Source organism: Melanerpes formicivorus, unplaced genomic scaffold (genome assembly GCF_026170545.1).
Source record: "Melanerpes formicivorus ecotype bairdi unplaced genomic scaffold, bMelFor1.0.p_v2 SCAF_17, whole genome shotgun sequence".
Taxonomy (NCBI): domain Eukaryota; kingdom Metazoa; phylum Chordata; class Aves; order Piciformes; family Picidae; genus Melanerpes; species Melanerpes formicivorus.
The window spans coordinates 16,352,154-16,369,066 of NW_027142369.1; the positions used below are offsets into that span (position 1 = coordinate 16,352,154).

The 16,913-nt window shown below is 49.8% G+C and overlaps 1 protein-coding gene across 1 annotated transcript; it reads left to right on the forward strand.

Annotated features, from left to right (window-relative positions):
* Positions 1–4,189: 4,189 nt before the first annotated feature.
* Positions 4,190–4,711, forward strand: RPS29 (ribosomal protein S29). Its single transcript, XM_068149157.1, has 3 exons — positions 4,190–4,300; positions 4,422–4,521; positions 4,600–4,711. Exons 1-3 carry the CDS (start codon positions 4,239–4,241, stop codon positions 4,606–4,608), a joined length of 171 nt encoding a protein of 56 aa, XP_068005258.1. The 5' UTR covers positions 4,190–4,238; the 3' UTR covers positions 4,609–4,711.
* Positions 4,712–16,913: the final 12,202 nt, after the last annotated feature.

Sequence of the window (16,913 nt, forward strand, 5' to 3'; positions counted from 1 at the left end):
TGGGCTGGGCTGGGCTGGGCTGGGCTGGGCTGGGCTGGGCTGGGCTGGGCTCGGCTCGGCTCGGCTCGGCTCGGCTCGGCTCGGCTCGGCTCGGCTCGGCTCGGCTCGGCTCGGCTCGGCTCGGCGGGAATGATCCAAAACGGGGGAGCGTCTGAGGGGCTACGGAGGGAACCGAAGGGAAGATAGCTCTGAGGGGAGAGAGAATCATGGAATCGTTGTAGGCTGGAAAAGACTCCAAGATCATCAAGTCCAGACCTTAACCCAGCACTGCCAGGTCACCACTAAACCGTACCCCTAGTGCCACTTCCATGGATGTTTTGAACCCTTCAGGGACGGCAATTGTACCACTTCCCTAGAGAGTCCGTTCCACGGCTGTTTACTCTTTCAGTGACGCAGGTTTTCCTAATGTCTGACTTAAACCTCCCTCGGTGCAACTGGAGGCCTGTTTTGTTGTTGTTTTGGGGGGTGGGAGAGGATGCTGCCCCCCACCTGGCTCCATCCTCCTTTCAGGGAGTTGGAGAGAGCCAAAAGATCTCCCCTCAGTCTCCTTTTCTCCAGGCTGAACCCCAGTTCCCTCAGCTGCTCCTCACCACACCTGTTCTTCAGACCCTTCAGCAGCTTCATTGCTCTTCTCTGGACCTGCTCCAGCACCTCAATGTCCTTCTTGGAATGAGATGCCCCAAACTGAACCCACTATTTGATGTGTGGCCTCTCTAGTGCCCTGGTCCTGCCGGCCACACTATTGCTGATCCGGGCCAGGATGTTGTTTGCCTTCTTGGCCACCTGAGTACACTGTTGGGCCCATGTTTATCTATCAATCAACATACCTAAGTCCTTTTCTGCCAGGCAGCTTTCTAGTTACCACCCCAAGACTTGGCACTCAGCTGTGTTGAGGAGCTGAGGTGAATGGCAGGTTTGAGGGGACATGAGGAACAGCCCTTTAGGCATGTTGGCCCCGTATGTCACCCGTGTTTGGTGACCAGGAGCTGACGCCAGATGAGGCACACTGTGTTGGCATCAGCAAGGAGCCTAAGCCAGGGTGTGAGGGACATGGAACATGACAGTTGGGTTTGATAGGAACAAGGCAGAATGTGTCTTTATAAAGGAAGGTGCTGCTAGACAAAATTTGAGATAACAATGAGAGGACCAGGCTAGGAATCTCTGACACTATTTTTGTTATCTGCAAATAACAAAAAGTCCTCATCATCCTCATCACTCTTGTCTCCAGAGAGGTCTTTCCCTGGGTTATCAAGGTGTCCTTCAAAGGCAGCAGGAACCAGGAGCAGCTGGACACAACGTGAACCTTTGAACTTTTGGGATAGCGTGCAGGCTTAATAGGCTACTGAGGTGTAAAGCCTCGTTTTAATGAACATGGGATGTATGATGCAAGGGGGTGTATGTGTAAGGGGGGAATGTGTAGTAGGTAGCTCAGGAAGTCTGTACATTCTGAGTACCTCAGCCAATGTGACCAGGAAATTAGGATAAAATGAGGTTGTGATCTCCATCAGTCAGAGAGACCCCACTGAGATCTGCCCTGTGAACTCTCCCTTTATTCTAATGAAGTGTTACAGAACTCCTCTGTCTCCTTTGTGAACATTAACCTCTAGTGATGAAAGTTTTCCTCACAGGTTCCCAGCTTCAGAGATGGGTTGTGGTTGTTCACAGGGGCATGCTGCTCTGTGTTGCAGGTCCAGCACCACAGGCAAATCTTTAGATCAATTTCTGCTGCAGCAGAGGGTTCCTGCTCTAGCAGGAACACCGGACTAGGTGATCTTCAGGGGTCCCTTCCAACCCCTGCCATTCCGTGTTTCTTTATGACTGTGATTCAGTTGGAGTTTTATTTTAGATGCAGGTGCCAGACCTTATTCTCTGCTTTCTCTGCAGGTAGAGCACAGCACAGACTTTATAAATGAGAGGAGAATGTAGGGCTTATCAAAACAAGAGGGGTAAATTTAATGAACTGAAAAAAGTAACGAATTCATTATGCAAAATGGTATTGTTAGAGTGTTACCGGGTGCTTCAAACCTCCCTTCCCCCACCTCCATCTGTGGAGGTTTGACTGGGAGAAGACAAAGGTGGGAAATTGCCTTCCAAGGTGCGAAATTGCCTTCCCTCCCTCTGGGGGACAGGTAAAAAGGTGCCCATTCTTCCTGCCGGGAGCTGAAGCCCCTCGCATGTATTCACCCACGGAGAGGAACCCCGTGCTGGGATTTGGAACTGTGACTGGCTGGGTTCTTTGTGCCCAGTATATATTGGCACTGGACACATTGTCTAGGAAAATCCTAGAGTGACCAGTGGGTTCTCATTTTTGGATCAGTTTTGGCACTCATTTTGGACTCTCTACTCTCGCTCTGGATGTAAGAAATTTAAGAAATTCCTTAAATTAAGAAATTTAAGAAATCAGCACTCGGACCTGGCTTCTCCCCGCACCTGCCTACCCTGGGGCCCTGCTCCCTGCCTGCGGCTGGAGTGACCCTGCCTTGCTGTAAAACTCTGGCTGTCCGCTGGGATGTGCCGGCAGTGCGGCTTCTCCGGCACTGCTCAGACAGTGTCGCTCCACGAGTTGTGCCTCGTGGCACTTGTGTCTGTGGACACTTTGATTTTGGCTGGTCCCTTTTCCCCTTTCAATCTGTGCCATGTGGTCCACAAACTGGATTATAAGCTTGAGGTTCTGGAGCCTGCCATGGAGGAGACCTAGGCACTGTCTTCAAATTCCTGCTCCGTTCCTGTGCGCAAACCCGGCGTTCTCGTAGGCTTTCCCTAAGGTCCTGGCTTGCCTCCATTTTATAAGTGGGGTAAAGCTCTGTTGTGGCTTAGTCTTTTCCATTTCCTGAATTCTCTGAACTGCACTAAAGTTGCCCACAAGCATCCTTGTAGAATTTGTGACCGAATAGAAAGAACCTGCAAATAAAATCTAACTAGTTTGTACATGATTTTGGGGCAGGGTTTTTGGAAGAATAAAGATAACTGTATTTCACAATTTCCACCTTGCTAATTTAATCCCAATGAAATATCAGGATCTCTGAAGAGCTGCTTCAAGCCTGAGGGTGGTAGAAATCAGAATAATACCACTGAAAAGAAGTTGTAGCAGGATGGGCGTTCATTTATTTTCCTAAGTAACAAAGGATAGGACAGGAGGAAGTGGCCTCAAGTTGCCCCAGGGGAGATTTAGGTTGGACGTGAGGAACAATTTCTTCAGCAAAAGTGGTTGAGCCCTGGAAGAGGCTGTCCAGGGCAGCGCTGGAGTCCCTATCCCCAAGCTGTGTCCATGTGGTGCTGAGGGACGTGGTTTGGTGGTGTCTTGGCAGTGCTGCCTTAGCAGGTGGACTTGTTAATCTTAAGGATCTTTTCCAACCAAAGCGATTCTATGAGCCTGTATGTAGCTGAACAGAGCTACAGATACAAACTGTGTGGACGCCAACTCTACATGCACAGACCAGGCTGCTTGCTGAGGGAAAGTTGAGAATAAATTTTCCGTCCATTAACGAGAATGGAAGAATCACAGAATAATTTCAGTTGGAAACAGACCAAGTCTAACTGCTAACGTAGATTAAGAGAAGCAAATAAACAACAGTGTTGAAAAAAAAATCATTAATTTATAATGGCACTTCGTGACACAGAGCATGCGTGCAAGGCAGAGGTGCCAGCATCATCCAGCAGGAGGCAGTGTTCTGGGGTGCGCGCCGCGCTGCGTTCCCCCCGTCAGGAGGCTGTGCTGTGTGGGGCGCGGGCTACAAAATGTGTGGATGGTGGCTGGGGTGTGCAAAAAGCAAAAAGAGCCCGCGTCTCTCTGTGTTGCCCAGGCTACGCTGCAGTGGCTATTCACAGGCGCGATCCCGCTACTGACCGGCACGGGAGCTTTGACCTGCTCCGTCTCCGACCTGGGCCGGTTCACCCCTCCTTAGTCAACCTGGTGTGCCCCAGCTCCCCGGGGCTCACCATATTGATGCCGGCCTTAGCGCGGACGCCCGCTCGGCATAGCGCACTGCAGCCCAGAACTCCTGGGCTCAAGCGATCCGGCGTGCTCAGCCTCCCGAGTAGCTAGGACTACAGGCGTGCGCCACCGCGCCCGGCGCTTGCCGGCGGCCCCTGCCGCCCTCTAGTGTGGCCGCAGCCGTGACGTCACGCCGCGGGAGGGAGGGGGAGCATCGCGGTGCATGCCGGGATGCGAAGCTGCCTTGATTAGCGCATGCGCCGGGCGCCATCTTCCTCTCGCAGCCCCGCGCGTAGCAGGCAGCATGGGCCACCAGCAGCTCTACTGGAGTCACCCCCGGAAATTCGGCCAGGGCTCTCGCTCATGGTCAGTTTGCGCCTTTGCTGTTGTCTGGGTGGATTTTGGGCGCCCTGGGCTATGTTGCACGCTTTACTCCTGTTTCCCTTGTCCCCGCCCTGACCGGTCTTGCTCTTTTAATTCCTTACAGCCGCGTGTGCTCCAACCGACACGGCCTCATCCGCAAATACGGCCTCAACATGTGTCGGCAATGCTTCCGTCAGTACGCCAAGGATATCGGCTTTATTAAGGTGAGTGCCAGCACCGGGGCTGTCTGGGAGGGGCGGCTGCGCTGCTCCCTGCTGACTTCTTTACTCTCTTTTTTCCAGCTGGACTAAGCGCCAAGAGGATGAGGCTGTCGCCGGAAGCTGTTGGGGCCTCCCTGGCACATCTGTACATCTTGGCATAGTTCTAATTAATAAATGATCTCCTTGCCCCATTGATGTGTGTATGTTTGTCTCTTGTAATGGTTCTGGTAGCAGAAGGCTTCTGCTTCTATACTTCTCCCTGAGGGGTGGGTGTTGTGCTGGGGACAGGGCTAGAGGTGCCTGTGTGGCTGTCCTCAGCTTTCACACACAAAATCAGGTGATCTTTAAGAATGCTGATGCTTGAATGATGCCACTAAGCCTTCTGGTTTGCAAGCATAGTTCTGGAATGGCCTGCTTAAAGGGACTGGTAGGTGAATGTCCAGGCAGTTGCTGGAGTGCAGCTGCCAGTAGTGCCAGACTGGGGCTGCATGCTGTCAGACTGCTCTTCCTGATACATACAATGGTGATGTGATTTGCTTGTGGTGCAGACCTCTACCTCAGGCTTTGTCTTCAATCCTTTGTTGTTCTTTGGGAAGTATAGTACTTCAGGGTGTGGGAAGTTGGGGAAAGCTCCAACTGACTAAAAAAGTGACAGTGATGTCCTGAGCTAGTAGGATTTGGACAAGAGTTAGCTGGCGCCAAGGTGTGATGTGCTGTGAAGTTTGGAGCCACGCACCCCATCTACTTCATCTGGCAGTCTCTGAGTTCACACACTGATAAGAGAGGACTGAAGAGAGTAAGGCAAACCATCTGAGTGGCAAAAGCCTGGAATTGGGCTTTCCAGTTTTCTCCAAGGGGCTTAGAAGGTTGGAGTGCTGTACTGCTCTTAGGCTGCTTTGGGAGCATCCAAGCTGAATCTCAAGATTACTGACTAGATAAATACCTGGGTGATGCCTGACATGGCAAATGGGTTGTCCTTTTCAGCTGTGTGTATGCTGTTCAGTTTGGGAATCCTCCCCTGCCCTTTGTTTTTTTTTCCCCCTCCTGCTTACTGGTTATTAAATTGATAGACCCAAAATGGCATGAGGAGCAGGTGGAATGAGAGTAAAACCAAACACTGGCCTGGTGGTTGGGAGTATTTATTCCATGTGACTGCAGAATCACAGAATGTTAGGGGTTGGAAATTACCTCAAAAGAACAAGACAAACCCCCTGCTAGAGCATGACCTCCTAGAGCAGGTGAAACAGGAATACATGCAGGTGGGTTTTGAATGTCTTCACAGGAGACTTCACAACCTCTGAGCAGCCTGTTCTAGTGCTCTGTCACCCTCACAGTGAAAACGTTTTCCCTTCTGTTCTCCTATGCTCCATTTTGCACATGTTGCCTCTTGTCCTACCATTGCACCTCACTGAGAGGAGCCTGGCTCTGTCCTGACACTCACCCTTCACCCAGCTCCTTCAGCCTTTCCTCATAAGGAAGATGTTCCACTTCATCTTTGTGGTTCTGCATTGGACTCTTTCAAGTGTTTCCCTGAGGTCCTTCAACAGAGGGGTGCAGAACTGTATACATTCCAGATATGGCCCCATCAAGGCAGAGCAGAGGGGGAGGAGAGCCTCTCTTGACCTACTATCCAAATCCTTCCTAATACACCCCAGGATGCCACTGGCCACCTTGGGCACGTTGGTGGCCTAAGACCATGCTGTCCATTTCCCCTTAGCTGCTCTCAAAAAGGTCAGTCCCCAACCTCTACTGGGCCATGGAGTAGTTCTTTCCCAGATGCAAGACTCCACACTTGGCCTTTTATTTCAGTTTCTCCTTTGCCCAGCTCTCTAGCCTGTCCAAGCCTTGCTGAATGGCAGCACAGCCTTCTGGTGTGTCAGCCACTCCTCTTCAGTTTTGTGTTAGCAAACTTGCTGGCAATGCATTCTCTGCCCTCATCCAGATCATTGATGAACATATTGAATAGTACTGGTCCCAGTACTGACCCTTGAGGGACTCCACTAGATACAGGCCTCCAGCTAGACCCTGTCCCATTGACCACAACTCCCTGACTGCTTTCCTTCAAGCGGTTCTCAATCCACCTCACTACCCAGTCATCCAGACCACACTGCCTCAGTTTAGGTACAAAGATGCTGTGGGAGTCAGTGTCAAATGTTTTACTGAAATCAACATAGACCACATCCGCTGCTCTACCATCATCTGTCCACCTGGTTATGTCCTCATAAAAGGCTATCGGGTTGGTCAGCTGTGACTTCCCCTTGGTAAAACCATGCTGACTGCTCCCAATGGCCTTCTTATCCTTGATACACCTGGAAACAAGGCTGAGGATAAGTTGCTCCCTCACCTTCCCAGGGATGGAAGTGAGGTTGACTGGTTTGTAGTTACCTGGGTCCTTCCTCTTACCCTTTTGAAGACTGGAGTGACATTTGCTTTCCTGCGGTCCCCAGGCACCTCTCCTGTTCCGCCTGACTTACCAAAGATGATGCAGAGTGGCCTAGCAGTGACTTCTGCCAGCACCCTCAGCACTAACAGGTGCATCCCATCAGGACATCCAGGCTGCTGCACTGCTCTCGAGCCCAGTCCTCGATCAAGGCAAACTCCTCCTTTATCCTGACTTGCTGCGGGGCCTCGGGGGACTGGAGCTCCTGAGGACAGTCTTTGGCAGTACAGAGACAAAGAAGGCATTCAGCTACTCCGCCTTCTTTGTATCCTCTGTCACCAGGGTGCTCACCTCACTGAGCAGAGGCCCTGCGTTGCCTCTGGTGTTAGTTTTGTCTGCAGTGTATTTTAATAAGCCCTTTCTGCTGTCCTTGACCTCCCTTGCAAGGTTTAATTGTGGGAAGGCCTCACCTCTCCTAGTTGCCTCTCCACGTTATCTGACAAGAGTGATGATAAAATCTTCCTGAGCCCAAGAGAGCACTGTCCTCTCTTCTTTGTCCTTGGTGAGTACCTTGCAGCACTGAAGTGTGACTGCCTTTTCTGGTTCTAGTTTGTGTGGTGGTGGAAGCAGAAATGCAGTGGATCCTGCAGCTGTGAGCTCAGCATTGAGCTGCCAGAAGCAGGTATGCAGGTCTGACATAACAGCTTTTGGCCTTTTCATGACAAAACTTCTGTGAGGAATCTCTGGAGATGGGGGGGCTGCTGAGCAGGGGTTTGAGATGGGGTTTGAGGTGTGTCCACCAAAAGCTGAAGGGCTGTGGGGTTAATGCTGTGGGATGGCAGCAACAGGCTGCAGGATAAATGTGCTGCGCTGTCAGCTGGATGATCTCCAGAGGTCCATTCCAAGCCTCACCATTCTGTGATTCTGTGTCTCTGCCCATGGCAGGGTGGTTGGACTATATGATATTTAAGAGCCTTTCCAACCCAAACCATTGCATGATTTTAACTCCATGCTCTGCACAAGTGAGCTCAGTGTAACATTTTAGTGAAAGACAAGACCAGTGAGGATGCAAAGTAGCAGGGAGGCTTCTTTAACTTCCCCACTGCTGGAGGCTGCAGAGAGCTGTACTCATCTTGCCTCTTACTACCAAATACAGGTGCCCAAATGTTTTTATGGTGCTTCTTAATGGGACATATCTATGTGGTTTCTCTTCCCAACAACGTGTTGGTGACAGGAGGATGTCTCCATGCTGGGTACTAGCGTGAGACCTTGAGCAATCCGGTCCAGTGGAAGGTGTCCCCGCCCATGGCAGGGGGGTTGGAAATAGATGGTCTTTAAGGTCCCTTCCAACCCAAACCATTCTATGAATCTATGAAAGTGGCAGCAGTATTATTTAGACATGCAGAGCTGCAAGAGGCATTCAAAAAAGGACCTGGGGATTCTAGTTGACAGAGAGCTGAATATGACCCAGCAGTGTGCCCAAGTGGCCCAGAAGGCCAACAGAATGCTGGCCTGGATGAGCAGTAGTATGGCCACCAGGACTAAGGTAGGGATTGCCATTGGTGAGGCCACACCTCAAGTACTGGGTTCAGTGCTGGGCCCTTCACTCCAAGGACATTGAGGCGCTGGAGCATGTCCAGAGAAGAGTAACAAAGCTGGTGAAGGGTCTGGGAACAGGTCTGGTGAAGAGCAGCTGAGGGAATCGGGGCTGTTCAGCCTTGAGAAAAGGAGGCTGAGGGGAGACCTTCTGGCTTTCTATAACTCCTTGGAAGGAGGTTGGAGTGAGATGGGGGTTGGTCTCTTCTCCCTAGTATCAGGTGATAGGACAAGAGGAAATTATGCCAGTGGACATTTAGGGTGGGTCAGTGGGTATTAGGAAAAAAATTCTTTACTCACAGGGTTGTCAGGCACTGGAATGGGCTGCCCTGGGAGGTAGTGGAGTCACTATCCCTGGAGGTGTTCAAGAAATGTGTGGACATGGCACTTTGGGACCTGTTTTAATGGCCATGGTGGTATTGGGTTGATGGTTAGACTTGATGATTTTAGAGGTATTTTCCAACCAAAATGATTCTATGATGCTAAGTCTAGTAGGGAGTTGTGGATATCTGCCTGTCTTTCTCAGGTAAAACCACTTTCTTGTGGTCAAGTGGCTTTGAGAGCACCTTCTTTGTCTTCTCTGTGTGGCTGCTGTTGCAGGACAGTGGCTGTGCTGTTCTGAAGCAGCTGAGAATCTGGTCCCAGGATCATCCATGTTATCTACATGATGAAAAACAACAATAAACCCCACTCTGTACAAGTAGCTGGGGACAGCAATAGAAAAACAGCTTCCTAGTTGAAAACAAAGTTAAAATCCATTTTGGAATTATTTTGTGCTCATTAAAATACCTGAAGTGTTACCTTGGGATTCTGTGAAGCCTTTAAATGCTCTCTCCTTTCCCCTGTCCTATTGCTTCCATCTTTTAAGTCCTGTGTAGCACAACCTGTAATCCCTTTGTACCTTACTCCTGCCTTAAGTAGCTATTTATTGCCCAATATAAAATACAGACTAGGTGCCAAAACCTATGAATTTCCTGAGCTCACAAAAATTGCCTTTTGTTTCTTCCTGAAGCTGGTGGATGCAGCCTCTGAAGGCATGCAGATGTGAAGCTCTGTCTGATCTGGAAGCCAAATAGTTTGCAAAGCGCTGCTGATTCCCCTGAAGAGCAGGTAAAATCAAAATGCTCTCCAGGATTTGGCGTTACGAGCGAGCAACTAATGCATGTTTTCCTGTAGGGAAATAATGTTTCCTCCTTGGAGCCAAGTAAAAGATAGCAGTGTCTTAGCTTTCAAAGATATGAACCTCTAATTGCTGAAATAGAGTTTAGAGGGGATTTGGGCTGTTGAAAAAAAAACAACCCCAAACACAACATTAAATTGCATTGGATTATGCACCAGATCAAATCTCCAGTTGTCAGAAGCTCCAGGAGGAATTTGCAAGGCTTTGGGTAGAACGTTGGCTTTTATATTCATCCTTAGGCTAGAGAGAAATGAAACTTTCTGACATGCTTAGATAGGGGAAAAAAATGTAATTCATGCAGACAAGCTGTGGCAACCCTGTAGAAACTCCTACTCTCCACTAAATCATGTTCTTCAGATATTGTAGCACCAAGCTTTGCACTCAGACCATGAGGTTTGGGACAAGTCTGGTAAGAAAAGAACTTTATCTGAGATAGCTGTTGGCAGTATTGAGGTCAGTCTGTTTTTCAGTGTTTCCCAGAGATGGGACAAGGGGCACAACAACAGGCACAAATTGGAACCTGGGAGGTTCCATCTGAACAGAAGGAGAAACTTGTTTGGTGTGAGGGTGCTGGAACCCTGGAGCAGGCTGCCCAGAGAGGTTGTGGAGTCTTTTCTGGAGAGATTGCAAAGCCACCTGGATATTGTGATCCTGGGCAAGGTGTGGAGGGTGACCCTGCTTATCAGGGTTGTTGGGCTGGCTGATCTCCAGAGGTCCCTTCCAACCCTCACCATGCTGGAATTCCTGAGACTCTGTTCTTGGCACCTTCTTGCCTGCAGCTACAAGGAAGGCCTGTTGTGGTGAAGAGGTTATTAAATTTATGAATATGAAATATGAATTATGAAAATATTATTTTTAGTAATGATCAAACTATTAATAACTGATGAATCACCAACTTATATACATGTTCTAGTATACGCTCGTGAAATAGATTCCACAAGTGGCTTAGTGTTATGATTAGGACTTAATTGAACCATCTATAAACCCTTTCTATATTTATATAATGAAGGGTGCAGTTCCGTCGCTTGGCCACTAGATGGCGACTCGGCGGGACGCGGGCGGCTCCTGGCTATACACAGCAATATTACAATCTTTCTATGAGTCAGCGCTTACTCTGCTGGACGCGGATACTTTGAACTGAGTGCTAGTGGATGGAAAACACGTGAACGATATTCTGTTCCCTCCAGACAACAGGGATCGGTCCTGGTCGGGGTTGGCCCGTGGGGTTGCCCCTCAAAGTCGGCTCGCACGGCAGGGCAGGACAACGGTGGCTGGTAGGTGGGCTCGGACGACGCAGCAGCAGGCAAAGCTACAGGGTCGGCCCAATCACGGCGGTTCTCGGAGCTGATGCAAACAGCCTCGGGGAGAGAATGCGGCTGCGCTAGGCGGCGGATTCTCATTTACTGAGCTTAAAGGAGCAGCAAGACTCTCGGAGTGGTCCCAGGTTCGGTGCAGTATAGGCACGAACAATGCCTTAGTCTTCCCTGAGATTCACAGGGCTCAGAGCAGCATATGGCGGCTCCTCTCCCACTATGGCGGGGCTGGGCATACGTGGACTCGGTATCGATCAAGTCCCTTCTCCCCGGCATCTGGGCAGATCTTACCCTTGGGGGTTGGTCCAGTCCACAGTGGGCTGTCCCGGTCGGTACGACTGGCTGTAGCAACGCTGAGCTCAGGCGTCGCTAAGGTCCTCCCTCTGGGCTTCTTCACAATGCAGTGGCTTCCAGTATGCGTGCATGTATAACAGAAGCTAACGACAATAAGCTCAATGGCAAAGGCTGCAGCTCGAGAGTTACTCTCTTGAGCAAGCACAGAGACAAAGTGAATGAGGGGGCAACGTGTTTACCAACTGGGGTGATACTTATAGATTCCTCGAGGCTGGGCTTGACCAATGGGCACTCTCATAAACAACTGGCTTCAGCCTATAGAAAGCGTGAAGCGAGAATTATGCCCATACTTGGTGTCAGCATGAACACTGCATGCGCTGGCTGCATGCAAGCCTGGCTAATGCCTTGGCTTTTGTCTTCCTCCTGGAGGAGGGGGAACTTGTCCACATGCTGGGACAAGATTCAGTATCTGGGCATAATGTGCCTTCACCACACCTGTGCCTTGTGGTGACCCTCCTGTATGCAGAGGTAGTCTTGGACTTGTTGAGATCTGGTTTAGTGCAACAGGTGGCTTGTGGGACCAGGCTGTGTGTGATTTTCATGCTTACTTGCAGCATCTTTAGGTGAGTATCAGACCCAGCAAGGTGTTTCCTCATCACCTAGATCAGGATCTGGCTCCTTGCCCTTCAACAAGTTGCTTTGTACTACAGGGTTCAGTTCCCCAGCTGTGAAACTGGGATAATTCTGTACTGTGAGATGTGTTGGAGCAGGGACAGCAGCTTGTCCAGGGACATAGATATTCCCCATACTGATGTTACTGAGTTTCTGCAAGGAGCAAAGCTCTGCCTGAGGTGATTTGGAGGCTGCTCCAACGTGTTGGTTGCAGGCAGTGCTCGGAGTGGAGGACACTGAGCTTAATGCTGTTCATCACTCCAGCTCCAAGCTGAGGGAAAGGGAGCTGGGGGTTTTGTGAAGAAATAATGTGTTTGGTAGTGATTATTGTGGATAAAGGCAGAGTGAGAAAAAGTTTCTGAGGTCCTCAGTCTCTCATGTCTGCTGGACATCACTCAGGTGGCATGAGAGTCAATCAGAAGAGATGCGAGGGATGTGTAGTCCAGATGTGGGATGAGGTCCAGTTACTGCCCATGTGAAGGTGTTGTGGATGTGTTCCTCTGTAATATATAATGCCAGCTCTGCAGATCACTGGAGATGGCTCTTGGTGATGCTCCTAGAACCATTTTGATGGGAAAACACCTTTAAGGTCATGAAGTCCAACAGTTAATCCAGCCCTGACAGGTCACCTACTAAACCCTCTCCCTCTGCACTGTATCTACACAGCTTTTAAATCCCTCCAAGGCTTAGGTGCAAGGCCAGGCAGGCAATCTCCAAGAGGGACTCTGGGCAGGGTCTTACCCACCCTCTTCATCTACCCACCCCGCGGCCTGTGCCAGGGAGAGGTTGGTATGGATTTCCAGCTCCAAAGGCACAGGGGCTTCTGCCAGCCCCATACACATGCGGCTTCAGCACGTAGAGCTGAAATCCCAGCAGAGCAGGCTGTGTCTGGCTGCAGAAGCTAGGTGGCACAGTCTGCCTGCAGATTGCTCGTGGCGGTGCGGTGAAAGCAGACAGTCCTGCAGCGCGGAGTGACTGAGCAGCTGTGCTCAGGAGTATGCGGCTTTTCTCGGTAAGCCCTTGCCTGCTGGAAGCCCTCTGCTGTGAGGCCAGGCTGAGGGAGTTGGGGTTGTTCAGTCTGGAGAAGAGAAGGCTACAGAGAGATCTTCTCTTGGTGACCTTTCAGTGCTTAAAGGAGCTGATCAGAAAGATGGGGACAGCCTTTTGAGCAGGGCCTGTTGTGACAGGACAAGAAGTGATGGTTTGAACTAAAAGAGGGGAGATTCAGATGACATAGGAGGTAGAAATTTTTTGATGGTGAGGGTGGTGAAACCCTCTCCAGGGTTGCCCAGAGAGATGGTAGAAGCCCCGTCCCTGGCACCATCCCGGGTCAGGTTGTTTGGGTCTCTGACCATTCTGCTTTAGTTGCAGATGTCCCTGCTCACTGCAGGATGGTTGGACTAGGTGACCTTTAAGGGTCCCCAACCCATTCCATGGTTCTGTGCAAAGAGTTTGTCCTGGGTATGGCTTGTGCTTGCTTTCTTTTAAGAAAGCTCAGTATTTTGGATCCTTGTTTTTTAACCAGCACTGAATGGCAGGACTGGGGCACAGCCCAAGGCTTTGACCCTCTCCTTGCTCCTGCTTGGTTCCTGTGTGACCACAGTGGTGTCTCAGGTATGACATCAGAACCAAAATGCTGCTTTTTGCCTTTCCTTTCATTCTGTTTTGCTGTTGTTGTTTGTTTGGATTTTTTTCCAGCTTTGGGCTCAGCTTCCCTACACCCTCATGCTCTGGTCCTGACCATGCTGACATCTTGGAGAGAAAACTTAAAACTAGGAAACTGCTGTTTATCCCTGGTCAGATCATTCTTGACTTTCTCCACCTTCATGCTAAGCTCATTTGCTTCTTTACAAGACTGTGCAGAGCTACCCCCATCTGAGCTGTCACCACAAACTCTCCTGAACTTGAGGGTATTTATTCATAAATATACTATAGAGAATTCTAACTCACATTTATGTGTTACTTTGCTAGCACAAGAGGAAATGGCCTCAAGTTTCACCAGGGGAGGCTTCAGTTAGGCATTAGAAGAAACTCCTTCACTGAAAGAATTCTCAAACACTGGAACAGGCTCCCCAGGGTTCTGGTTGAATCCCCATCCCTTGAGGTGTTGAAAAGCAGCAGAGATATGGTGCTGGGGGCTATGGTTCAGAACCAGCCTTGGTAGAGTTAGATAATGGTTGGACTTGATAATCTTAGAGGTCTTTCCCAACCAAAATTGTTTTATGATTCATGAGGTGAAAAGCTGTGCTGAGTGCCAGGACAATGCTCTCTTCTTGGGAAAGAGCATCACTTCTCTGTCTGTATCAAGCTAGCACTGAAACTGCAGCAGATTTTGGTAAAACAACTTGGGTTTCTCACCCCTGATTTTTGCAGATGGCCAGCACAGAATTCCAGCATGGTGTGGGTTGGAAGGACCTCTGGAGATCATCCAGTCCAACCCCCTTGCTAAAGCAGGGACACCCACAGCAGCTTGCCCAGGATCACAACATCCAGGTGGCTTTGGAATCTCTCCAGAGGAGACTCCACAACCTCCCTGGGCAACCTGCTCCAGGGCTCCAGTACTCTCACACCAGACAATTTTCTCTTCCTTCAGAGGAGAAGGAAGAAGAAGGAAGCTGCTTCTGCCTTCAGGTGGAACCTCCTGCCTTCCCTCTTGTGCCCATTGCACCTCATCCTGTTACTGGGCACCACTGGAAAGAGTTCAGCACCCAACAGCCTGCCACTGCAACGCTGCTTACACCTGTCAGGCTCCTGGTCTGCAGCTTCACTTGCTCCTTTGATACAATACCTCTGCTAAACCTGCCCATTCCCAGTGCATGGTTGTGCTGCCCTGGGCACAGGGCATGCAGCCCCCCCTGTGCTGCCCACGCAGTCACGTTTCTGCTCCGAGTGTTTAATAACGTGGTGAGATGAACATCAAGAAACCCCCCCCCAGGCAGATGGGATTTGGCTGGCTGTGTGGTGAGCAGAAGTGCTTCTAAATAAAACATTTTCAAAGGCTGGCAGTAGGCATCAGTGGCTCTCTAATTCGTGCCGCTTGTTGGGAGTGCGTGTTCATCGCAGACAATGTTTATTTATGGCATGTAAAATCTATTTCAATCAAATAATTTCCATAACTGAATATTTATGCCAACATCCACTGAATGCTTCTTGACTAAACTGAAAACTATTTATCCAGTTATAAATGTTTACTTGTTTAGTGTTCAAACTGCTTTAAACAAACTTAAAAATCAAATGGATGTCTTCCCCGTTAGCAGCATTGCCATTGGCTTCTAGGCATAGAATCACAGGCTGGTTTGGGTTGGAAGGGACCTTTCAAGGTCATCTAATCCAACCCTCCTGCAGTCAGCAGGGACATCTGCAACTAGAGCAGCTTGCTCAGAGCCCCAGACAGCCTGACATGCAATGGTTCCAGGGATGGAGCTTCTACCACCTCGCTGGGCAACCTGGGCCAGGGTTTCACCACTCAGTGTAAAACCTTTCTTCCTTTTCTCTAGTCTCAGTCTCCCTCTTTTAGTTTAAACCATCACCTCTTGTCCTGTCACAACAGAGCCTGCTCAGAAATCTGCCCTCAGCTTTCTTCTCATCTCCTTTAATCACTGAAAGGCCACCAGAAGGTCTCCTTTGAGCCTTCTCTAGGCTGAACAACCCCAGCTCTCTCAGCCTGGCCTCAGAGGGGTTCCAGCCCTCAGATGTTTGTGGCTGCCTCTGGACCTGCTTGAACAGTTCCATGCTCTTCCTCTGCTGAGGGCTCCAGACCTAGGTGCAGTGCTCCCAGTGAGGTCTTGCATCAGCTTGCTGAGCAATGTACAGTATCTCACGAGAATTTAATCTCAAATACCCTCTGTGTTTTTGTGCCCTCTAAACCTGCACTGATCACTCAGAGAAGCTGTGGATGCCCCCTCCCTGGAGACATTCAAGTTCAGGTTGGACACGGCTTTGAGAACATGGCTTTGAGGAGCTTGATATAGTGGAAGCCTTCCTTGGCCATGGATGGGGGATTGCAACTAGATGATCTTTGACATCCCTTCCAACCCAACCCATTCTGTAATGATTTCATGCTCTGAGTCCTGGCTAGACTTGCAACAGAGCTGCTGCCATTCTCAAGTATCCTGTTTGCATGAGGCCAGATCAATTACAACAGCACTTTATTGCACCAAATGTTCAGCATTAAATCCTGAATACCCCTGTGCTTAGTAAACTCCAGGTCATTGTTGATAGGAGAGTCCAGGAGACTCTTGTAATTGGGCTGAGTATGGAAATGATATTGACACCCCCAAGGGAGCACATTCCATTTGCAGCTTGTGAAGCAGATTATTTTTATGCCTTGAAGGCAAACCTACACACTGTCTGTACATGATTCCCATGGTACAGGTTGCACTAGGGTTGATATGAGAGCCACAGCCACTATGGCATGTTGTGCCACTAGTAATAGTGTGGCCAGCAGGAGATTGTCTCCTTGTACTTGGCACGGTGAAACAGCACCTCAAGTACTGGGTTCAGTTGTGTTCCTCACTACAAGAACCATGTTGAGAATCACAGAATCAACCAGGTTGGAAAAGACCTCAGAGATCATCAAGTCCAACCTATTACCTATAGCACCACCTGACAACTAAACCATGGCTCCAAGTGCCACATCCAATCTGTTTTTGAACACCTCCAGAGATGGTGACTCCACCACCTCCCTGGGCAGCACATTCCCCTGGCCAATTACTCTTTCTGTGAAGAACTTTCTCCTCACCTCGAGCCTAAACTTCCCCTAGTGCAGCTTGAGGTGCTGGAGGGTGTTCAGAGGAGGACAACGGAGCTGGTGAAGGGTCTGGAGCACAGGTTTTTGTGAGGTGCAGCTGAGGAAACGGGTTGTTCATCCTGGAGAAAAGGAGGCTGAGGGGAGACCTCAATCTCTATGATACCCTGAAAGGAGGTTGGAGCAGGTGGGGGTCAGTCTGTTTTCCTAAGT